The sequence below is a fragment of the Geotrypetes seraphini genome, chromosome 8 (genome assembly GCF_902459505.1).
Source record: "Geotrypetes seraphini chromosome 8, aGeoSer1.1, whole genome shotgun sequence".
NCBI lineage: Eukaryota > Metazoa > Chordata > Amphibia > Gymnophiona > Dermophiidae > Geotrypetes > Geotrypetes seraphini.
Window position 1 is genome coordinate 77,465,938 of NC_047091.1, and position 25,205 is coordinate 77,491,142.

General features: G+C 47.0%; 1 protein-coding gene across 5 annotated transcripts in view; it reads left to right on the plus strand.

The window, feature by feature from the left end:
- Positions 1-22,726, plus strand: part of RCOR2 (REST corepressor 2) — a 95,265-nt gene extending 72,539 nt beyond the window's left edge. For 3 of the 5 annotated variants that reach the window (XM_033957018.1, XM_033957020.1, XM_033957017.1), the window contains exons 11-12: positions 2,392-2,627; positions 18,036-22,724. In XM_033957018.1, the coding sequence (XP_033812909.1) occupies positions 2,392-2,627; positions 18,036-18,341 (542 nt within the window). In that variant the 3' untranslated portion in view covers positions 18,342-22,724. Of the gene's footprint in view, positions 1-2,391; positions 2,628-18,035 lie in introns of all 5 variants that reach the window. The other 2 variants (XM_033957019.1, XM_033957021.1) reach the window with 2 other exon arrangements.
- Positions 22,727-25,205: the final 2,479 nt, after the last annotated feature.

The following is a 25,205-nucleotide window of genomic DNA, read 5'->3' on the forward strand; positions in this document are numbered from 1 at the left end:
GGAGGCTGGAGATTTGAGGATCCATTGTGAGTGTGTCATCTAGAATGATGCCAAGTACTTTTGAGGATTTCTCTACTGCGAAGGTGGTACTCGGATTGAAGATTAATGCTTGTCGGGGCATTCTGCTGAGCGGTATGGAAACAGATGGCTTTGGTTTTGGTGGCATTTAGTTTGAGTTTGTTTATGGTTGCCCAGGTGTGGATTTTTTCAATGTTGTTTGAAATTTTCTCATATATGTTTGGTTGATTGTTTGTAATAGGGATGAGGAGAAGAATGTCGTCTGCGTAGGATAGTAAGGTTTCATCTTCTAATGTAATGTTTCCAAGTGAGCTCAGGAAAAGGATGGGGATAATGGGGATCCTTGCAGAACTCCGCAGAATTCTTTCCAGGGGTTGGAGAATACTCCTTCCTCTTTAACTGTGTACTCTCTACTTTGTAAAAAGTCTGTGAATCAGTCTAACACAGCCCCTGTAATTCCGATTTCAGATAGTTTGGTTATGAGCAAATGATGGTCTACAGAGTCAAAGGCAGCGGAAATATCAAACCGGAGTAGTATTGCTTGATGGCTGATGCTTGGTGGTAGTTTTACTTTGGTGATTAGGGTGATGATAAGGAGTTCTGTGCTGTGTTGCTTTCTGAATCCATATTGGGATGAATGAAGGCATGAATATAGCTCAATATGAGAGGTTAATTGTTTGCTTACGTGGGTTTCAAGGATATTTGTTAGAATAGAGATGCCAGCGATGGGCCTGTAGTTTGAAGTTATGGAAAGGTCTGCTGTTGAAGTTTTCGGTATGGGTGTGAGAGCAATTTTGCCCATTTCCTTGGGTAATTTGCCTTGGTTCAGGGAGCTATTTAGGAGGTTAGTGATCCAAGCTATGATTTTTTTTGGGGGGAATGGCCGACAGTAGGTAAGCAGGACAGTTGTCAAGAGGACTACTGCGCGTAGAGAGTTTTGATACAAGTGTTTTGGTATCGTGGTTGGTAAGTTCAGTGAAGGCGGTCCAGATCTGATCTTCTACAATAGGTTCTGTGTGGTGCTCGGCGGTGTTAGGATGGTGGTTGCTTGGGATGGTGGACTTTGCGACTTCTGCTTGGACTGATTTGATTTTGTTGAGGAAATAGTCTGCCAGGTCTTGTGCGGATATTTTGTTGATGTGACAGGTTGATATTTGGTCTGGTGGGGATGTAAGCTGTCATACCAGATGGAACAGCCCTTTATTATTGGTTGTTTTATTTCCTAATTTGCTTGCATAGAAGTTTTTCTTGGCTTCATTTGTGTTGAACTTGTATTTGTTAATAGCTGCATGCCACTGTGCTCTGGCTTTTTGCTTTCTCCATTTCCTCTTCAACCGTCTGCGTTGTTGTTGTCAGTTCTTAGCGAGTCTGTAAACCAGGGTGAGGTTCGATTTGGTTTTATTTTACATGGATGGAGGGGGATAATGGTGTCTAGTGTGTTATGGTTTTGTTCCAGGCAACCAATGTAAACTTATCAACAGTGCCTCCACAAATGGTCATCTGGGACAGAGGTCACAGGACCAGTTTGATCATACCATGCCTAAGATCATGAGGTAGAAATTTATCATGTTTGTTTCTTTATGTTTTATTTGTATTTATAGACCACTCTTACCCTTATATGATCTACATTGAAACCTGCTGATGTCTGCTTGCTCTGCTATCAAATGTCTCTAATCACAGGAGGCTGTATGGTCTCAGCAAAGGTAGCAGAAGGAAAAGAGCAAGCCACAATAGCTAAAAGTTTGAAGGTAGAACTTTATTCTGTAGGCTCATGTTTTTAACTCCTTGAGTGTTACAGAATAAAATTTTATCTACTGATACTTGCGGACTGCATGTCTTACTGTTTATTTGGTCTCAGGAAATCAAACTACTATATGCTTAATATTCAGAGCTATTTAACCAGCCAGAAATAGATCCTGGCTAGTTAAATAGTGCTAAGCCAGCTAACCACTAATATTCAGCATGAGATGACCACTGAATATTAGCGCTTACCAGCTAGCTGGTATCTCTGAAATTTAAAGCGTTAGCTTGACTAAGTTTAGTGGCCAAATCAGGCCATGCATATAGCTGGTTTATCTTTGGCTGCTGTAAACATAGCTGGCCAGCACTGCATATTGATGTAGCTGGCTAAGTTTATAGTGTCCAAAAATAAATCAGATATTTAGTGCCCAGTATTGAATATCCATGCTCAGCACTAATAAAGGGAGTCATTCCAGCTATCTCCTGCAGTCTGAATATCGGCCCCTATATATTATCATACTTTAATCACCTTCTGACCCTTTAAAGAAAATTGATTTAGCTGGTCTGTGCTGCATTCATGCTTAAGGAGAGGAGGGTTCTGGAATTGATGTTTTCCTTACTTATCTCTCATAGCTGTCCGGAAATATGGCAAGGACTTCCAGGCGGTGGCTGAGGTGGTGGGGAACAAGACCCTGGCACAGGTGAAAACCTTTCTTGTCAGCTACCGGCGTCGCTTCAACCTGAAAGAAGTGCTGCAGGAGTGGGAGGCAGAGCAGGAGCTGCAGGGGAATTCAGGGAATGCAGTGGTTTCTGCAGGAGACAGCAGGAGTTCCAGCACCTCGCTGGCTAGCAGCGAGGAAGAGGATGAAGTAAGAAGGAATGATTTTTTTTTTGTTGTACTTTTTTTTTTCCTTCTACCATCCAGGTAGAAGGTAAAAGTAGAAATTTACACATATCTGTTAAATTTCATTCCCAGGGAAAGGGGTGACATGATTGAGACTTTTAAGTACGTCACAGGTCGTGTCGAGGTAGAAAACGATATATTCCTTCCCAAGGGACCCTCAGTCACAAGGGGGCACCCGCTCAAACTCAGGGGAGGGAAATTTAGTGGTGACATCAGGAAGTATTTCTTCACAGAAAGAGTGGTAGATCACTGGAACAAACTTCCGACGCAGGTAATCAAGGCCACAAGCGTGCTCGACTTTAAGAATAAATGGGACATCCACGTGGGATCCCTACGTGGGTCGAGCAGCACTCAGACTTAATGGGGTGGGTCAGTAGAGTGGGCAGACTTGATGGGCTGTAGCCCTTTTCTGCCGTCACCTTTCTATGTTTCTATGTTTATGTTTCTACTAGGACCAGTCCAGGTAAATGGGTTATGTCCCGCAGCTAGCATATGGAGCTAGAGAAGAACAGAAACAAAAACTGTGGATACAGATGTTCTGGAGATAATTTATTAAATACTGACATATAGTCAAATGTAGAGTGCAAACAAGAGTGCAACAAACAACTATTCACATAACAAAACCAGCTCAACAATTTTAGAATACCACCAAAGAACCCCCAACCCCAGCCCCTCTCCCAACCCAAACAACCCCCCCCACCCCCAGGTCCTCCATCCAAATACATAGCAGCAAAAAATTAGAAAGGTGAAAGGGAATGCACCACTTCAGAACAAAGAATCAGAAAACAAGAATCAACAGTTGAGTACCCGGCTTCGAGCCAAAGGAGTCAAGGTAGTCCAAAAGGGTTCCCAAGTATGCTGAAAAATGTGGCCTGGGAGTGACGAAAGATCGTGCACATCCCTCCTCTCCAACATCAGGAGTGAAATCATTCGGCAGCGCCAGAGGGAGTAGTCCGGAGCATCAGCCTCAAGCCATTTCAACAAAATGCATTTCAGAGCAATCAGAACTGTCCACTTGAGAAAGGCAGCAACTCCTTTCGAGCGAGGAAAGTAATGAGGAACAGTCCCAAATAAAAGCAATGGGGAGCGGCGAATGGTAATGTGCCAGATGCTCTCCACAAAAGCAAAGATAGCAGTCCAAATTTGTAGGTACTTGGAGGGCTGCAGAAAAAATAGTTAATGTCTTATTAAAGAAATGACAACTTTGCATGAGGTAAAACTCGTTATAGTTTATAAATCTTTCCTTAATGCTACTGAAAATGGAGTGCACGCAGCTCAGAAACTTGGATTCTATACCGGGACGGAAGTTTATGCATATCTGGGGACCCTTTTGGAATTCCTTTTCCCCAACTGCGAGCAGACTTTTGAACTTTTGAGATATTTGAATGGTTTTACTGAGGTTATATTGCTTGTAATATTGCTTCTTTGTCCCCTTTTTATGTTATTTATTATTTCTTTCCTTTCTTTTCTTCTATTTTCTTGCTGTTGTTGATGACAGGTGAGAGGTTGTTATTGAAAATTGTTTGAGCTGGCGACTTGTTTTTCGTTCCACATTTTGTATTACCAGTTTTGTGCTTGTTCCATCTGCTTATGTTGTGCTTAATATAAAAATAATTTAAACATAAATCTTTCTTTAATTGCTTCTGATAATTTCAGCTATACACAGCTGAAAGCAGTGCAACATGCAGAAAACTAAGTTTAGATAGTTTTTCACTTTCTGCATGTTGCACTGCTTTCAGCTGTGTATAGCTGAAATTATCCCAGGACAAGCAGGCAGCATATTCTCACATGTGGGTGACGTCATCTACGGAGCCCCAGCGCGGACAGCTTTTCAAGCAAACTTGATTGAAGTTTCAAGTTTGCTACACTGCACCACGCATGTGCATGCCTTCTCGCCCACTAGAGGGCGCATCCCACCTCGTGATCCTCAGTTCAGTTTTTTCCGCGGAGCCAGAAGCCCTGTGGAATTTGAGCTCTGCTGTTTTTGCCTTCTGTCGCCGCGCCCGGTGGATTATAATCGGTCGCTGTGCTTTATTTCATCTTTTCTTTTGTTTTTGAAATTATTCTACAAAAAAAAAAAAGTTTCCTTTCCGTTCGGCTCCGGGGGCCCCCGTGAGCCGCGGCCCCGGCCGTCCTTGCTTTCGGCCGGTTCGATTTTCATGTCCCGTCCCTTGACGGGTTTCAAGAAGTGCACCCGGTGTGAGCGGTTACTTTCCATTACCGACCCACACCGGTGGTGCTTGCTCTGCTTAGGGCCCGAGTATCCGACTGACTCTTGCGATCGGTGCTCCACCTTTCAGGCCAGAGCGCTCCGCCGACGCCGTGCCAGGATGGCGGAGCTCTTCGCGGTTGACTCCGCGCCGGGGAAGGCCTCGACGTCGGCCTCGGCTTCGGCCCCGGCCTTGACCTCGGCCTCGGGATCCTCGGCCTCGCCACGTCCCTCGACATCGAAACCTACTCCTTCGACTAAGCCTGCCTCGGGTAAGTCCTCTCTTCCATCCTCGACTCCAGGGTCGACGAAGAAGCCATCTTCGGGCTCCTCAACGGCGGGGGGGGGGGTCGTCCTCGGCCCCGCCCAGAACTACGGCTACTAATGCCCTGAGGGAATACTCGAGACCGAGGTCGCCCTCCAGGGAGCATCCCCCGGCCTCGGACCTGCCGACCATGATGGGGATTCCGGCGTTCCAAGACTTGCTCCGAGCCCTGATTGCCTCGGAGCTGTCTGGGGCCCTCGAGCACTTGCAGCAGGCTTCGACCTCGACTGCTCCGGCCTCGAGGGCTCCGACCTCGGCGGCCTCGGTCTCGACTCCCTCGACCTTGGGTACCGGGGCGGCACCGACCTCGGCCCCGACCTTACCCTCGACTTCGGCCTCGGGGGCCCCGCCTGAGAGAAGCGTAAGGCCCCGGGACAAGGTGCGCAGGGTACGACGGATCTCCTCCTCCTCTTCCTCGAGGTCCTCCCGGGGCTCCTCGCCCTCGGGCCGGCCTCGGGCGAGGCGTCGTCCGAGGAAGCCCAAGCGTTCGCGAGGTTCTCCTCGGCGACGTGATCGCTCCTCGCCGCTTGGGGGCGAGGCCTTGCGGGTCTCGGAGCTCCGCCTCGACAACCCGAGGCTGCTCCATTCCCCCGCGAGAGGGGGTTCCCGTGACTCCTCACCAAAGAGGAGGGGGCGTGCCTCGGTGCCTCGTACACCTGGGACCTCTCCCAGGGGTTCTTCGAGATGTAGACGTTCCCCGACCCCCTCGAGGCCGTTGGATCTGGCCTCTTGGGACTCGGGATCCGGTAGGGAACCGCGCTATTCCCATGAGGCTTCCCCCTTCTGTTCGGCGGAGAGGTCGAGAACCCCATCACTGCCCCCCAGACCGTCCTCCTTCTCCGGTTTTGTGCAGGACATGGCACGTGCCTTGGGTCTGGACCTCATGGCTGGTTCTCAATACACCAAGGAGTTCCTCGAGGAGCAGGACCTTCCCACTCCCCCGAGGGAAACCCCCCGACTTCCTCTGAATAAGGTCCTTCATCAGACCTTCCTTAAAAACCTGTCTTCCCCTCTTACGGTCACAGCGGTGCCGTCTAAGATGGAGTCAAAGTATAGGACTATACCACCCAAGGGATTCGATAAGGCTCAACTCCCTCACCAGTCCTTGCTTGTCGAGTCGGCGCTGAAAAAGACTCAACCCTCCAGGGTTTCTGCGGCGGTCCCGCCCGGCAGGGAGGGTCGGACCCTGGACAAGTTTGGTCATCACCTCTATTCGAATTCCCTCGTGGCAACCAGGGTTCTCAATTATGCCTTTACATTCTCATCCTATTTACGTGGCATGGTGAAGGACCTCCCTCAGTATCGCGAGGCCCTGCTGGATTCCCATAGGGACGGGTTTGCCAGGTTTATGTCCAACCTGTCTCTATTGCGCCTGTACCTGTTTCACGCTGTGTACGACGCGTTCGAGCTTGTCTCGAGGGTGTCGGCATTTGCTGTGGCTATGCGCCGACTAGTGTGGCTACGCACCCTCGAAATGGATTCAAACCTGCAGGAACGCCTAGCGGATTTACCTTGCGTGGGGTCCGAATTATTTGATGAATCCCTTGAAGCGGCGACCAAACGGTTGTCGGAGCAGGAGCGCTCGTTGGCCTCCTTGGTCCGTCCGAAACCTCGGGCCACGCCGCAGAAACCCTTCCGGCCTCCTCCGAGGCGTTACCCTCAGAAGTCGACGCCGGCCTTTTCTAGGCCTCCGCCACGGCGTCCACCCCAACAGGGAAGAGGGGGACAAACAAAACCTCCGGCGCAGGGTCCGTCCAAGCCAGCGCCGTCTTTTTGACGGGCTATGCGGATGGGGCCGGCCCCCCTCCGCGATCGCGCCGGACCCCCTTCCCATAGCGGGTCGACTCCGGTCCTTTTATGCGGCTTGGACCGAGATAACATCCGACGCTTGGGTGCTCCGGACCGTCTCCGAGGGCTATTCTCTCAACTTCTGGTCTGCGTCGCCAGAACAGTCACCGGGGGCTTGCCCATACAATCGGACCCAGCTCCCCATCCTCCTGGCGGAGGCCAGGGCCTTGTTGAGGCTTCGGGCGGTGGAACCTGTACCCCCCAATCAGCGGGGGCGGGGGTTTTACTCCCGTTACTTTTTGGTCCCAAAAAAGACCGGGGACTTGCGCCCCATTCTAGACCTCAGAAAGCTCAACAAGTTCCTGGTTCGGGAGAAGTTCCGTATGTTGTCGCTCCCGGTATTGTATCCTCTCTTGGAGAAAGGGGACTGGATGTGCTCCCTGGACCTGAAGGAAGCGTATACCCATGTTCCGGTGCATCCCGCCTTCCGCAAATTCTTACGGTTCCAGGTGGGCGAGCTACACCTACAGTACCGGGTCCTCCCCTTCGGCCTGGCTTCGTCCCCTCGAGTCTTCACGAAGTGTATGGTGGTAGTCGCTGCAGCCCTGAGGTCTCGGGGGCTTCAGGTCTTCCCCTACCTGGACGATTGGCTAATCAAGGCCCCGACCAGGGAGGGGGTTATCTCAGCGACCCTACAGTCTATCGCCTTCCTTCAACGACTGGGGTTCAAAGTGAACTTTCCCAAGTCACAGTTGTGCCCGACCCAGTCACTTCAGTTTATAGGCGCAGTGCTGGACACTGTTCGCCTCCGTTCGTTCCTCCCCCTTCCTCGTTTGGAGGCTTTGGTTCGGTTGGGTCGTCTGGTTTCTCGGCTACCTGTTGTGTCGGCTCAGCGCATGATGATGCTTCTGGGCCACATGGCGTCTACGGTCCATGTCACTCCGTTCGCCAGACTACACCTGAGAATTCCTCAGTGGACTCTGGCCTCTCAGTGGCGCCAGGATTGCGATCCTGTCTCTCGTCTCATAGCGGTGACTCCTTCTTTGAGACGATCGCTCCGTTGGTGGACCGACTCTTCGAATCTTTCCGGGGGTTTGCTCTTTCTCGTCCCTCCACATCGCAAAGTTCTGACCACGGACTCCTCGGAGTACGCGTGGGGGGCCCACCTCGACGGTCTGCGGACCCAAGGCCTGTGGTCGGCGGAGGACCGACGCTGTCACATCAATGTGTTGGAGCTTCGTGCCATCTTTCTGGCGGCTCAAGCATTCTGCCACCTACTCCGCGATCAGGTAGTCCTCGTGCGAATGGACAACCAGGTGGCCATGTATTACGTGAACAAGCAAGGTGGGACGAGCTCTTGGTCCCTTTGCGGGGAAGCCCTGCGCCTTTGGGAATGGGCAATCTCCCAGAACATCTTCCTGCAGGCGGTCTATATCCAGGGAGAACGGAACTGCTTGGCAGACAAACTCAGTCGGCTTCTCCAGCCGCACGAGTGGTCACTCAACTCTTCGACCGCTGGGGGACTCCGCAGGTGGATCTGTTTGCCTCTCCGGAGACTCACAAACTACCCCTGTATTGTTCTCGGATGTACTCTCTGGACCGTCTCGAAGCAGATGCCTTTCTTCTCGACTGGGGAGGGAGGTTCCTTTATGCGTTTCCTCCTTTTCCTCTGATCTTGAGGACGTTGGTTCGTCTCAAATCATCCAGAGCCACTATGATTCTCATTGCGCCTCGGTGGCCTCGTCAACACTGGTTCTCCCTGCTTCTTCAACTCAGTGTCAGGGAGCCTCTGCTTCTGCCTGTGTTCCCTCTCTGCTATCTCAGAGTCGGGGTTCGCTGTTGCATCCCAATCTTCAGTCGTTACACCTGACCGCTTGGTTCCTTTCCCCTTGACTTCGGTTCCTGTTTCTCAGTCGGTGAGGGAAGTTTTGGAAGCCTCGCGCAAGGTCTCGACCAGGCTTTGTTATTCCCAGAAATGGACCAGGTTTTCCTCCTGGTGTTCCTCGCGTCATCTGGATCCGGATTCGGTCCCGGTGTCGTCGGTGCTGGACTACTTGTTGCATCTGTCTAATTCGGGCCTGAAGACGACATCCGTTCGGGTGCATCTCAGTGCCATTTCTGCGTTCCATCGTCACTTGGAAGGACATTCTCTTTCGCTTCATCCTCTGGTGACTCGTTTCATGAAGGGTCTAGTTAATGTTTGTCCCCCTCTGAAACCTCCTCCCGTGGTCTGGGATTTGAATGTTGTCTTAGCTCAACTGATGAAGCCTCCCTTTGAGCCTATCGACAAGTCTCTCCTGAAATTTCTTACTTGGAAGGTGGTATTTCTGATTGCGCTCACATCTGCTCGACGAATTAGTGAGCTGCAGGCTTTGGTTGCGGACCCTCCCTTTACTGTGTTTCATCATGACAAGGTGGTTCTCCGCACCCATCCTAAATTTTTACTTAAGGTTGTGTCTGATTTCCACCTCAATCAGTCCATTGTTCTTCCTGTGTTCTTTCCTAAGCCCCATTCCCATCCTGGCGAGACGGCGCTCCACATGCTTGACTGTAAGAGGGCGTTGGCATTTTATCTCCAACGTACCAGGTCTCATTGGAATGTTCCTCAATTGTTTTTGTCCTTTGATCCTAATCGGTTAGGACATCCTGTTTCCAAGCGCACCTTGTCCAACTGGTTGGCTGCTTGTATTTCTTTTTGCTACGCTCAGGCTGGTCTTACGCTTCCGGGTCGAGTCACGGGGCATAAGGTCCGGGCGATGGCAGCTTCTGTTGCTTTCCTCCGATCTACTCCTGTGGAGGACATATGTAAAGCTGCCACTTGGTCTTCGGTTCATACGTTCACCTCCCACTACTGTCTGGACACTCTGTCCAGAAGCGACAGCCGGTTTGGCCAGTCGGTGTTATGTAACCTGTTTTCCTAAATTGCCATCTTCCCACCTGCCCTTTTTTGGTTGGCTTGGAGGTCACCCACATGTGAGAATATGCTGCCTGCTTGTCCTGGGATAAAGCACAGTTACTTACCGTAACAGGTGTTATCCAGGGACAGCAGGCAGATATTCTCACAACCCGCCCGCCTCCCCGGGGATGGCTTCTTTGCTAGTTATGGAACTGAGGACCACGAGGTGGGATGCGCCCTCTAGTGGGCGAGAAGGCATTCACATGCGTGGTGCAGTGTAGCAAACTTGAAACTTCAATCAAGTTTGCTTGAAAAGCTGTCCACGCTGGGGCTCCGTAGATGACGTCACCCACATGTGAGAATATCTGCCTGCTGTCCCTGGATAACACCTGTTACGGTAAGTAACTGTGCTTTATCAGAAGCAATTAAGGAAAGATTTATAAATTATAGTTTTACCTCATGCAAAATTGTGATTTAGATTCAAAAGTATCAACTGCAAGAGACAAGATTTTGGTGTTGTCCTCTAGGCTTTTTTTGTGCCTGGAAAACTTGTGCCTTAAGTGTAGGTAGTCGCATCCACAACCGCCTTCAGCTCTCACCTCCTCCAGCACTAGATACAACTGCCATCTTATATCAAGCAGCCACCGCCAGGAGAGGTGCCAAATTTCACAAGAGTTCACAAGATTACATAAACTGCACTGCCTCCAATGGTTACCTTACGTTCTGGAACGTTGCCCGCCTCACTGCTGTAACTTCACGTAAGCGCTTTCCTGCATCTGTACACGATTGTCCTCTCCACTCCACCTCACAATCACATACAGACACAGGAAAGCGCTTGCGTGAGGTTACAGCAGTGAAGCAGGCAACATTCCAGAACAATGGTAACATAATGAGGGCCTCAAAATAGTATCTGGTGGGCTGCATGCGGCTCGTAGTCCGCGAGTTTGAGACAACTGCTGTAGACTGTACGGCTTTTTGGATGTAAATAGCCTTGAAACCTGTTGGTATAGTGCGTTATCCCACGACAAGCAGGCAGCATATTCGCATATGTGGGTGATGTCATCCACAGAGCCCCAGTACGGACACTTTAAAAGTGCATTGCCACTTTAAGAATTTAGAAAGTTCACAATAGCTCACACCGCGTATGCACGAATGCCTTCCCGCCCAACGTAGGCGCGTGGCTCCTCAGTTTCACTTTGAAACTGAGGAGCCATTGAAGTTGTGTTACTTAACGGTCTTCATTTTTGTTGTGTGCCTTCCGGTTCTTGCAGTCTTTTTCTCTTTAATTCTTTTATTTTCTTTAAAAAAAAAACCCCAACCGAAAGTTCTTTTTTTTTGCCGTTCGTCTTTTCCCGGTGGGGCCTTTAGTCACTACTTAGCCATCGAGTTCAATTTGGCTGAGGCAGTGTTCCCATTGATGTCCCACCCATTGACGGGATTTAAAAATTGCAGTTGGTGTTCGTGCATGATTTCTTTGACTGACCCTCATAGTTGGTGCCTCCAGTGTTTGGGTCCAGAACACCGTGTCCAGTCATGTATGCATTGCTCTTCTCTTCAAACGCATACCATTAAAAATCGTATCCTTCAGCAAGAAAAACTCTTTGGTGTAAGCATGGACGGGGATACACCGACGACACTGTCTAAATCAAAATCCCCAATGTCGAAGACAACGACACTGCCAGAGGCACCAGCATAGACTACAGTGTTGCACGTATCTCTATCGGGTAAGCCAGCTAAGAAGCCACCGTCTTCTAGTCAGGGTCGCAGGTCTCGAAGGCATCAAGTCAATTCATGCCGATCAAGCGTAAATCCCTGCAGCGACTGCTTCCAATATCGAGGGGTGCTTCATCATTGGAGTCATCCTCTCCGGAGCGTGACGCAGCACCAGTGGTACAGGCGTTGAAGCCACAAATACCGGTGCTCACTTTGAAGCAGAAGCTCAATGCTTTGCTTCGAGAGAAATTTGGGGGCCATTTCCAATTACTTCTCCCGACGCTGTCCTCTCCTGTACCAGCCCAGCCTGAGTTTAACACTGCCAGGGCTTCTGGTATCGTCGATGCTCCATCGGTGCGTCCTAAGGATTCTCGACACCGCTCCAGTCCGACCACCCATGCATCAAAGCATCGCTCCTCCAAGTAATGATCTCCATCTGCTCAATGTCACTCATTGTCTTCCAGACACACTGAGACAAGCTCGATGAAGTATGGAAAGGTCTCCTGCAAACGCAATCATTCAGTGACCCCGACACTGGACTGCCATAGGTTGAAGCACAAGTCTCCCTCTCTTCTGCAGGACTCTGATCTACAGGATGACTCTAATCCTGACCCGTCACATTCCATTACCGATGCTGATGATTCCCCGGCATTGAAGTCTCTGAGACATTCTCCAGCTAGAGCTGCTTCTCCCACTGAAAAGCTATCCTTTACTCGATTTATTCGACAATTGGGAAAAGACCTGTCTGTGAAGTTGAAAGCTGACTCCAAATACAGTGAAGAATTTCTGGAAACTTTGGATTACGATCAGCCTCCTAGAGAAATGCTCTGGTTCTACAAATCATTTGAGAGGGTTGCTCTCTTCACTTTCTCACTGTTCTACCAGATCATCCACCAAGAGAGTCTGCTTCCAACCCTCAACAATCCTCTCTTCTTCTCCAGGAAGTTCAATCACTCCTTCTCCTCAATGCCATCGAGGAAGTTCCTGTTGATCAACACAACCATGGGTTTTACTCCCGTTACTTTCTAATGTCAAAGAAGACAGGAGGTCTTTGACCGATTTTAGACCTCAGAGCACTCAACAAGTTTCTTATCTCACTAACTCCTGCAAGGAGAGTTAGTGAACTTCAAGCATTAGTGGCGGATCCACCTTTTACAGTATTCCACCATGACAAAGTAGTTCTTCGCACACATTCGAAGTTTCTGCCGAAAGTCGTCACTGAATTTCATCTGAATCAGTTGATTGTGCTTCCAGTTTTTTTCCCTAAGCCTCGTTCTCATGCAGGAGAAACGGTGCTAAACACTAAATTGCAAGTGAGCTTTGGCCTATTATATCGACAAAACAAAGCCTCAAAGAACATCTCAACTTTTTATCTCATTTGATCCTAATAAGCTGGGGCATCCGGTTTCCAAGAGAACCATATCCAACTGCTTGACTGCGTGCATCTCGTTATGTTATAATCAGGCTGGGCTGCAACTGGAGAGTCGGATCACAGCCCATAAAGTTAGAGCTATGGCAACTTCAGTAGCTTTCCTCTGATCTACCCCTATTCAGGAAATCTGTAAAGCTAGTCCTTGGTTCATACATTCACCTATCATTATTGTCTGGAATCTTTTTCTAGACAGGATGGGCACTTCAGCCAGTCAGTATTACAAAATTTATTTTCCAACTCTCCAACCATCCCATTCTAATTAGCTTGGAAAAGGATAGAGTGAGAGGCTGGGAAATAAAAGGAAATGAGGGAGGGAGAGATAGCAAGCTATAGGTAGATAATGTAGGTAGACACAGTAAAAACAAGATAAATTGTAGACTATAGTAGGAAAAAAATAACAAATGAACAGGAAATGTTGGCAAGAAAGTAAGATCAGGAAAGCAGAAGCCAGACAATGGGATCAACACAATTAAAAAACAAAACAAAAAATCACCGGACAACAAAGGTAGAGAAACAAACTTTCTTAGTTTAGGATAAAGTAGTGTGATAGCTGTGTTAATATTAATAAATAGTGGTCCTTTGCTATGGCCTTAGCACACCCTTACACAGATTTTTCCTTTGCACTAAGGCCATTCTTACCACAGCCAGCAAAAGCCAAATTTACGTTTTTTTCTCCATTAATGGCCATGTGATAATGTTGCCATTAGTGCATGGATGAATTACAATGGGAGCACTTAACACTTTTGTAGGCAGTAAGGGTTCACATGGTAACATAGTAACAATCTTGTGATAAGCAATTAAAATGTGGTAATGTTAATGATCGATCTGATTAGCACAAAATCACCTACTCTCTGCCCCTAGACATGTCTCCTTCAACAAAAAATTTTTTTTAACATAAATAGCATGTGGATTTGGAACGTACTGCAGTCCTGTGTCCCACAATAAGCATCCACTACTAGTGCTTACTATAGCTTAGTAAAAAGACCTCATAAACAGAAAATGGAAATAAGTAATATCTTTTTATTAGACTAATTTTATAACTTTTTGACTAACTATTGGAGACTAAACCTCCTTCCTCAGTCAGTATGTTTAAATGTGTTTATTGAGATTTTCCAAGAAAAACAGCTTAAATACAACTATAGTATTCAATATAAGTACAACTGCCCCCCACCCACCCCCCACCTAAATATCCCACAGTATCAAAACAATCCATCTTCCAGAGTACAAGCAGAATCATGGGTTCAACAAATTACTATGAGCTTTATGAGTCAATATGAGCCAAAAAGGCTCCCAAATAGAACAATACAAACATCCCTTAGGTGTGTCCAATGATGTCAAGGAGAGATGCTCCATAGAAGCCTGATGGAGCATGAGAGTATGCCAATGAGACAAAGTCGGTGAGTCCGGTACAATCCAGCAATGTAATATGGTTTTCTTCCCCAACAAGATGGCACGATCCAGAAAACCCCGGAATCCCTTCGGGGACACCCGAGGAAGGTGTTCCAAGGTAAAAAATATCTCAGGGCAGAGAGTGTAGCCATGGTGCCACATGGAGGTAATATGCTGCTGCAATTGGGTCCAGAAACCCTGAACTAAAGGACAGGCCCAAAATTGATGACCTAAGGTTGCCATAGGTTGATTACATTTGAGACAAGTATCCGTGAGACTAAGTTTAGCTCGATGAAGGTAAGCTGGGGATCTATGGAGTCGAAGAAAAAATTTGTAGTTCAGTTCAATCAAAGTCACATGAGGTGTAATAGCAAAAATTTTCTTTAATCCAGTCTGAATATGCAAGCCAGTGACCACACAAGATAAGTCCGCAGACCATTTGGCTGCATAAAAATCATAAGAAATGGTCCTCAGGCTCTCACGAAGAAAGCGGATATGAAATTCTAAGGGCATCTGAGTCTGAGCAGATAAACATAATGCCTCTGAGATAGCCTCTTGACTTTGATTAGTAAGTCCGTCTCGCGGAAGAGATCGCACATAAGAAGCCATCTGGGAGTACGCCAACCAGTCAGCAGGAGTCCAGTTATAATCAGTTTGCATCACTGCAAAGGAAGGCAAATCGCCCAGTGAGGTTACCACCTGAAAAATATAGTGCGTATTGGAGGTTCTCCACACCAAGAGAGGAAACTGGTAGGTCCCAGGTGGAAAGTCCTTGTTGTTCAGAAAGGGCAAGTAGGCCGTTGCTGTGGGCGATATATGCAGAGACTTACATAAGCGCCTCCACACCTGACGGAGAGGTTTAAAAAGCAGGTCACCAACTGGTGGGGGTCCACGGGGAAGACGCTTTGCATGTAGCAAATAACTGAAATGGTACGGGTTACAAAGAACAAGTTCTGAGGCAGTCGCCGAAAAATGACAAGTGCCCCGAAACCAATCGTTTAAATGTCGCATTTGACATGCCTGAGAAAACATCCTAAGACTATGCAGTCCCAACCCTCCCTGGGCTCTAGGAAGCATCAAAACTGATAAGGCTATTCTAGCTCGTTTCCCAGTCCGCAAGTAGGATGTCAAGTATTTCCCCACCTCTTTATCATGTTTAGTGGACAACAAAATTGGGAGCATTTGAAAAACATAAAGCCATTGGGGCACTAACACCATGTTATACAATGCAATTTTACCCATCAGTGATAAAGGAAAGTCCCTCCAGGTTTGCAGTTTTTGTTGAGTAAGAGTCAAGAGTGGCAGGACATTCAATGAATAAAGCATTTAAGATCCATGGGGATCTTAATTCCCAAATAGGTCAAGTAATCGGACGCCCAATGTAATGGGAAATCCCCCCTCCAATGACGAGGGACATCCCGGGACAAGGGTAATACCATCGATTTTTGGAAGTTGAGGACTAAACCAGAATACAAACTAAACTCAACTAAAATAGCCAGCGCCCTAGTCAGAGAGGGCTGTGGATCAGACAAAGTCAACATATCATCTGCAAACGCCAAAACACGCAGTTGGGAATCCCCCTCCGGAAGGCTCCTCAAATTGTCATCCCTCTGTAATGTACACAAAAAGGGATCTAAATAAAGCAAAAATAACAAAGGGGAAAGGGGACCACCCTGTCTCGTTCTCCTCGCTATCGGGAAGGACCGAGTTGTCGTGCCGTTAACTAAGACACTTGCCGTTACAACAATCAAATCATGTCTTGAAACCAACCCGTAATACCCGAATAAGAGAGAACAGTAAAAAGATATTTCCAGTTGACCTGATCAAAGGCCTTAGCCGCATCAAGGCTAACAAGAATGCCAGCAGTATGTATAACTTGAGCTCTATGGATAGCTGTCAGCAACCTGCGGACATTTAAAACAGAGTGTCGCTGTTGTACAAATCCCACCTGTTCGGGTACTATTAATTGTGGGAGTAGGGCGGCTAACCTGTTGGCTAACACTTTATCCAAAATTTTTAAATCTACGTTTATAAGGGATATTGGGCAATATGAATCAATGTCAGTATCCAGTTTCCTGGGTTTTGGAATTAACGTTATGTGTGCATGATTAGAACCCTCCGGAAAAGCGCCCTCTGACTGCGCCGCAGTGTAGTAAGCCTCCAAAGGTCCGCAAAGCTATGGAAACAATAATTTATAAAACTCTGGGGAGAACTCATCGGGACCTGTCGCCGAGCGGTTCTTTAGCTGTTTCTTCCTCATTCAGTATAACAGCAGAATATGTCCTGACCTGGAGCAGGAAGTTTTGCTTCTCTGCTCCTCGCATTAGCAATGCTGTCCCAGATCATGGCATGAAAGGGCACCCGACTGTACTGCATGAGATCTGAAGTATCATAATGTATTTTGTTTGTAGTCACAGGGGGCAAAGTATGGCTAAATGGGACTGTAGCCCCTGAATTATGCCATGCACCTGGAGGTGATTTCTGAGAGCCTATGGGGCTCTTAGGCAGGTTTTTGGATGCCTGGATGTTTTGATTAAGTCGGCACTTGGACACCCTAATTGACAGTACGTACAAGTGCCAAGTTTTGGAACCAACATTCTGGATGTCCAGTAGGACTTCTAAGCCATTGTGCAGCCAGAGCTCAAATGGACTTGGTGGGAGGAGTGTTATGGGCAGCATTTGGTCATGCTCTGGGAAGACTTAGACATCCTGCAGGGATAATTGAATGTTTTGGCTTTCATCCTGGATGGAACTTATACATTTTGAGTTAGACCTGTTTTAAAAGGGTATAAGTGTTAAAAAGGTACCCAAAGTGACCATATAACCACTGCAGAGATAAAGTAAAGATCCACACACACTTCCCAGAGCTCACTGACCCTCTCGCACCCCACATAGATCAGAATACAAAAATACATACCCATCTTCAGAACTGCAGCATCTGGTATAGGAAAACCTAGTAGACCTACACACAGGTATCTCAAGTAGCCTGGTGGGTGGGCTAGTGAACCTTAGAGAGGAGTAGCAAGTCCCATAAGCCACTCTAACCACTACATTGATGGTGGAAAATGTGAGCCCACCAAAACACTACTGTACCACAAAATCTACTGTACTGCCATCTACAGCCATAAGGGCTATTGAGGTGGTAGACAGGTTGATCCTGTAGGTTTTGAGGGAGTTTTGGAGGGTTCACCATACACTAAAAAGGGATTCTGGTGAAATATGTACCTGGCACCCTTTGTGTGAAGTTCACAGCAGTCTCCTCTAAGGTGCCTCACTGCCCTGTTGGGGATGTCTGTGTGCCCAGTCCATGAAGATTCTGGTCCCTCCCACATCCAAATAGACTTGATTTGGACATTTTTTTATTTAAAAATGACCAAAAGAGTTGGACCAAAATGTCCAAATAGGTCATTTTCCAAAAAAACCCCAACCATTTGGACTTTTAGTGATTTCGAAAATGGATGTTCCCCCGCCCCAACCTTTGGACGTCTTGCGGGAAATGTCTAAAGTTGGCTTTAGAGGCACTATCGAAAATGCTCCTCTGTGTGTTTGTGTGCATGCTTTCTCCCTGTGCATGTGAAGCACATATCCCTTAACATGCCTTTTTTTTTTTTTTTTTTGCAGGTGCAAATAACAGCTGTCACCAAGGCTCCAGTTCCTGTGTCAGCAGCAGCAACATTGCTAGCCCCTGCCTCTCTCTCTCAGCCCCCACCACTCCTGCGTCCTGCACTTCCTTCTGCACCAACGCTACTCCGCCAGCCCCCTCCACTGCAGCAGGGTCGCTTTCTACAGCCCCGACCATCCCTTAACCAGCCACCTCCACCTCTCATACGGCCAGCTAATACTCCTTCTGCTCGCCAGAATGCACTTCAAACTCCTCCCTCCCTTCTGGGAGTGCAGATGGATCCCCCTTCCTTGGGGTCACTATGAGGATTAGTTGGACTTAAGGAAATTGTCAGAGCTCTCTGTCTAGGTATGTTTAGCAGCTCTACTTGAAGAAACAATGGAAGGCTGCACTGCTGGAACTCCTCAGGATGTCTCTGCTTTTTAAAGTAGATAACTAGAAGTTGTCAGCAGGGCTGTGGATTTGGTACAAAAAATCTTCTGACTCCTTTATTTATGGTATCTCCACTTTGACTCCGACTCCTTTATTTATATATCTATATAGGAGTTTGTGGGGATAGGGACAGACTGTCATTCTCTCGCTGCCACTTTCACTAATACAGGGTTCTTCAAAAAGTTTTTGCAGGAAATGGGGTGGGAGAAGTGATAAGAGGGTGTGTCATAGAATGCCATGTGACTAGTCAGGCAAGTCGGCTCACTTTGTATGTAGAGATGTAATTTGCTTTTGAGATATTTAATAGTGTTTCAAAAAAATAAGTGCAGAAGCTTTTTAAAGATCCCTTGTATAAATATAAATTATATTACATTTTGTAATAATCAAATAACTTGGTATCATATCCTTAAACAAATGGGTTAACCAAATTATTATCTGTGAGATAAGAAATTATACTATTTACATGACACATTCAATTTAACTCTATTAGGAGTCGTAGTTGGAGTCAACATATTTTCACTGACTCTTGACTCGCAGTCCAAAAATTGCTTCCAACTCTGACTGTGACTCCACAGCCCAAAAATTGCTTCTGACTTCAACTCAGACTCCACAGCCCTGCTTGTCAGTATGCAGATGTCATGGTATGCTGGTGCCCTGATTAACCTCAGAAGATGGGATGAGAATGAATCCAGCTATGTATCCTACCTCTCCCCAGCCTGTGTTTTGCATTACCTTGGTAGTCAGGCTGGAACATTGAGCTTAAAATCTGGCCATTTTTAAATAGGATTTTAATCAACTAGGTCAGGGGTGTCCAACCTGCGGCCCCGGTCAAAGCGATGCAGTGTTATCCTCTGCTGCCCCGGGTTGTTTACCATCTTGCTGGCTCCCTCCTCTGACTTGCTGCAGCGTTTACACGTGTGTGCGGCCCCAGAAAATTTTTTTTCGGCCAATGTGGCCCAGGGAAGCCAAAAGGTTGGACACCCCTGAACTAGATCTTGCTGCATGTAGTGTTGCAATAAGGGCAAGAATGCATATTGCACTCAGTGAAAAATGAGACAAGTATGAGTGATAATGTCCCTTCCATTTGGGCATTCTATTTTGTGTCTCCCATTCGCTATCTGTGTGTGTTCAGCAGAGACCAGCTGAGATGTATAACCTGAAACTTTCAGAAGTATTTTACACTAAGCTTTAACAAAGCAAGTTGGAAACAGCATTCTCTTCACTTTGTATGGCATTTTTGAGCAATAGTTTCTTTCTGGATGAGTTAAAGATAGGCTGCCATCTAAACACATGCAGAGCATGAGTACAGTATAGACAACTGAATTTAGATCTTGGAAAAGGTGAAGATAGCAATTGGAACTACCCAACCAGCTAAAGATACACCTTGGGGATGGGTAAAGAAATAAGTTCCCAGAGACACTCCAAAATATTAGTATAGATATACATATATATTTTACAGGCAACAGCTCACCACAAGGTTAAACTATATGAGGGTGTGAAGAAAATGGGGCTGGAACTTGCTGTTCAGGTATTTCAGCTTTATGCTCTTTGTACTATCTAGATTAACCACTGCTGGTCTTGAACCCTGGGAAAAGAGAGATTATCTACTATCATAACTAAGTTGAGGCGCCTCTGCTTTCCCTTCATCACTCCAAAAAAATGCATTTTGAATTATATAACTTTATTGTTCCCAAGTAATACCCTAATCTCTCAAGGATGAAAATACTTTAATTTTAATTGGGATTTTTTTTTTAAGTGTTAGCCGAGATAAAACAGATTGATTCACTAGGAATGTGCAAGATTTTTATTTTAAATAAAAGGAAGAAATCTGTATGTATAATGTGCACACCCACACGTTTATATATTTGTTCAGGTTTTTGCCTTTTATCGTAAGATATATACTGAAATTTTTAGGTCATTAAGAGGCCAATTCTCATATTTTTTATATTGGGATAAAGACTATGGACCCCGTTTACAAAGCTGCGGTAAACACAATGAAGCCTATTCAATTCCTATGGGCTTTGGTGCATTTACCATAGCAGCATTGCTACTATGGCTTTGTAAAAATAGCCCTACAAAGCTTTGCACCAAGTCTCAAAGCAATAGTACATGTTTATAAGGAGATTATGTACTTACCCTGGTAAGCTCTTTTCCAGTAGATAAGTGAGACGTTCTAGACCATAGGGTTATTCCCCTTACTCGCATATGTTGCAGAAGAGAACTATAAGTTTTTACTCTGCCTCTAGGGTACATCACAGACAAGTTTAGCTCCTCCCATCAGCCTGTACCCAAGCTTAGGAGGTACTATCATCTGTGAAATAGAGACACCTGTAACGACAGGCTAAACAAGAGTTCTGCTCAAACAAATAACAATACTAGCCACTGTCAACCTAGACTTCAAAGAAGCTCTGGAAGTACACCCAGAACATGGAGAAAATAAACACAAAACTCTCCCTAGCCTCAAAGGGATGACAGGTCTCCACAAAACAGATAGAAGCATAGGGAGACAGACATCTGACCTGAAATCTGCAAGTAAGCACAGCAAGGACAGGGCAGGTGTCTAGAATGTATCGCCTATCTATTGGAAAAGAGCTTACCAGGGTAAATATATAATCTCCTTTTCCAGTGTAATAGGTGAGACATTCTAGACCAAAGGGAAGTACAAAAGCAGTCCCCCAGCTAGTCAGGGTAGGCTTGCTGCACCGGCCTTCAAGACTGAGAACCCAAAAATTGAGTTCTAACAGGCAGCACCATCCACTCTGTAGAATTTGGTAAACATGTGAAGAGACAACCACATCATCGCCCTGCAAAATTCCTCAGGAGGAAAAGATCTAGCTTCGAACCATGAAAAGCCACACTCCTTGCAAAATGTGTCTGAACAGAAATAGGGGACTCATTCCCTGCAAGAATGTAGGTTTATGAAACGGCTGTATGGATCCATCTGGAAATCATGGCCGTAGAAGCGGGAACACCACGCTTCAACAAATGAGTTAGCACAAACAGGTCCAGAAAGACGAAACTTGTCAGTGCCTTTCTGAGAATGCAGAAGCCTCCTGTGCATGCCTAGGTTCCTCAGAAGCCAATCTTGATGTTTGGAACTCAGCAACTTAAAACAGGCAAACGCACTTCCTGAAAGACAGGGAAAACTGAAATCACCATCTACAAAAAGGAAGGAACTGTCCGTAGAGAAACTCGTATCTCCAAAACGTGGAGAAAGAACTCCTGACAAGACAGCGCCCACAGATTGGAAACCCTATGGGCATAAGTGATGGTAAGCAGAAAACAGCCATGAGAGCTAAGTCCAGGAGAAACTCACCCAGAAGAGGCTCAAAAGGAGCTCTGGCAAGGCCCAACTGCACCACGTCAAGGTCCCAGACCGGGAACAGATGCTTAACGGGTGGCTGAACTGAAGAGCCCCTGTCAAAAAACAATAACCAGACACAACGTGAATTAGAACTGACTATCTTGAGATGGAAAACAGGACAGATTGAATCCCAGGGCACACAAAAATGCCACCATGAGGACTCTATCCAGACCAGCTCGGAGAAAGGGAAGGTTCAGTGACCCTGGAGCCAAACAAAGGCTCCCCGGAGCCTGGTCACCTCAAAGGAGAAAAGTTTCCCATGTCTTAACATAGGAAGACACCTGGGATGACGTCATAGATTTGAGCAGTGGAGCAAACACAAAATCTGAAGAGCCTCTAGGATGTAAGGCCATGTGCTCAAGTGCCAAGCCAGAAGAGCAAAGTGACCCGGATTCCATGCCAATGGGGCCCAAGCGAGAAGGACCAGGTAGATGCTCAAGTGCCAATTGTGCCGAACCCGCAAATGCATCAGAGCCGCACACCACAGTCCTTGAGGCCAGTCTGGATGACTCTCGAGCCACTGAAGTACCTCGGCCTGGACGAAAAGAAATAATGAAGAATGTCTGGAAGCCCTGGCAATGTCGAGCCTTGAGCCCCACGTTTTTGGGCTCAAATCAGCTGAAGAAGTGTGATGAACCTTTCCCCTGCCCCCCCCGAAGTCATGAAGTTGATGCGGGGCTGACCTCCAGCTCCTCACAAGCACTTGAGTAGACGGTCAACTCTCTAGAGTCTGATGGCAGATGAAGCCCACTTGAATATTGTCCACTCTGGCCACCTGCGCCCCCGTTAGTGGCAGGAGAGAACATTCTGACCAAAGGAAAAGAAAATGGGACTCTGCCAGCCCCTCCAGAGACTTTGGAAAGTCAGGGCTAGACAAATGATGGGCCACTTCCTCTGCCATGGCATCAAGTTGTCCTGACTGCAATGGGGGCAGCAAGCTCCACTAGCCCCAAAGGCTAGCATCTGGGATTACCACCTTCCAGGAGGCAATGTGCAATGAAATGCCCTGACAGTGACTTGAGAGCGAAGCCTCCAAAATCCATGGCAGCTTCAAGGCTAAGACATCTCAGTAAGCTGCCCAGTGAGAGAACCAGGTCTGATGAAAAGGTGCAAGTACGCCCTCGCCCAAGGAATCGCCTCCAGCAAGGCCCCCCATGGAGCCTAGAAACCTGGAGGTAGGCATGAGCCGAAAGCACCGACTTGAGTGGTTTTTGGTTTTGGTTTTGGTTTTTTTTAACTCAGAAATCTGTGAACACAGCTATCGTGGCACGCCCTGCTTCCAATGAGCCATCTAGCTATAGGTGAACTGGCAACTTCAGCTTCCTCAAATAAGCTGCCCCAAACACTAACACAGTAGTAAAGATCTGGGGCACTGTCATCAGACCACATGGCAGGACTAAAAACTGAAACCTCAGAAAGTAGCAGGTATATGGAAAATGGGAATCTGTAAATACACCTCCATATAATTCAGGGAGGCTAGAAAACCCTCTGAACTATTTCTTCAAAGACCGATTTCACAGTCTTCATCTGGACCCGAGTAAGCCTGAGAGCCAGCGGCAGATAATTCAGATCTAGAAGATGTCTCTAATCTACTGATATATTCATTAGTATGCTCAAGTATACAGAGTATCTGCCTGAGCCCGAAAGAGGGGTGGGCACCTGCTCTAGTGCTCGAATATCCAGGAAGTGCTGAAGAGCAGCCTGGATTATGTGCGCTGTGTCCAGTCTCCTGGCAGGAGAAACCACAAACCAAACTAATGGGTTGGGCAAATTCCAGCTTGTAATCTTACCAAAGAAAATTCAAGACCTGCTGGTCTGCCTCAAGGTGCATCTAGGCCTGCAGATGCTCCAAGAGCTGACCCCGTATCCGCATCCTCAACTTCCTGGTGTCAATTTGTTTGGTTTAAAAAAATATATATATATATAAGCAGGTCAGGCAGAGGCAGGTTGATAGTGCCTGTAGTTTTGCACACCGACCCTTAAAAGTATCTCCACGACGAGGAAGGAGAATGTTGTCTATAGGCACAAAAAATCTTTTGGGAGCCCCCCAAAAGGGGGGGGGAGGTGTTATACCATCCAGCCAATTGCCCATTAGCCATTACCCCAAGAAAGGCAGCCGGGCTAAAGGTGCCATGGAGGACCTATCAGCAGCCTACTTCCGAACACAGAGCGTTTAGCAAGCTGATAGAGAATACACTGACCCTAAAGCCAGCCCTCTCAAAAGGTAATAGAACCATCTGTCAGGAAGTCCATTCCAGCCATCAGAAGCTGAGGAGGAGGCTCTACTGCCTCAGTCTCTAGCATACGTTGAAAGCTAGGCAGACGCAGCACGAAGGACATCTCCACAGCAACCTGAACTCAAATTTTAAAATTTGGTAGCTCGCTTAATCAAAATTCTAAGCGATTAAACATAGTTAAAATTTACAACATTTATGGGGAACCATATGACAGACGTACAAAGACAGGTGTCTTACGTTTTCATTGACACTCCCAGGTGTTTTATCATCTGGCCGGCTCCCTCCTCCAATTGCCACAATGTGCACAAAGCCGCAGGCAGCAGCTCCTACGCACATCCTGTGCCTGAACCGGAAACCTCTCTGATGTATTAATGTCAGAGGGAATGCTTCCGGATGAGGCGTGGGATGCATGAGGAGCCGCGGCTTTGTGCATACAGCACAGATGATGATGAGAGTGCCAGCCAGATGATAAAACACCCAGGGGCAGTAATGAAAACGCTGCATCGCACAGTGGACCGGATTTGGCATGCAGGCCAAGCTTGTGTTTGACACCTGTGGTCTAGAATGTTTCACCTATTGCACTGGAAATCTCTTTAAAGATTGCCACAGGTACAACATGCAGAAGGTCACCTGCACTCATTCTGTGCTACTGGAATTTTTCTTGAAATGTGCATATGCTAATTTGAAAAAGCATTAATTTTTTCCTCTGCAGATAAAGGCCAAATGGCCCATCTAGTCAGCTCATCCACAGTAACCATTATCTCTTTCTCTAAGAGATCCCACGTGCCTATCCCAGGCCCTCTTGAATTCAGACACAGTCTCTGTTTCCACCACCTTTTCCAGGAGACTGATCCATGCATCTACCACTCTTTCCGTAAAAAAGTATTTCCTCAGATTACTCCAGAGCCTATCATCTCTTAACTTCATCCTATGCCCTCTCATTGCAGTTTCCTTTCAAATGAAAGACTCGACTCATGCATATTTATATTATGTAGGTATTTAAACGATCTATCATATCTCTCCTCTCCTGCTTTTCCTCCAAAAGCATACAGATTGAGATCTTTAACTCTGTCCCTATATGCCTTATCATGAAGACTAGATATCTTTTTAGTAGCCTTCCTCTGGACCGACTCCAT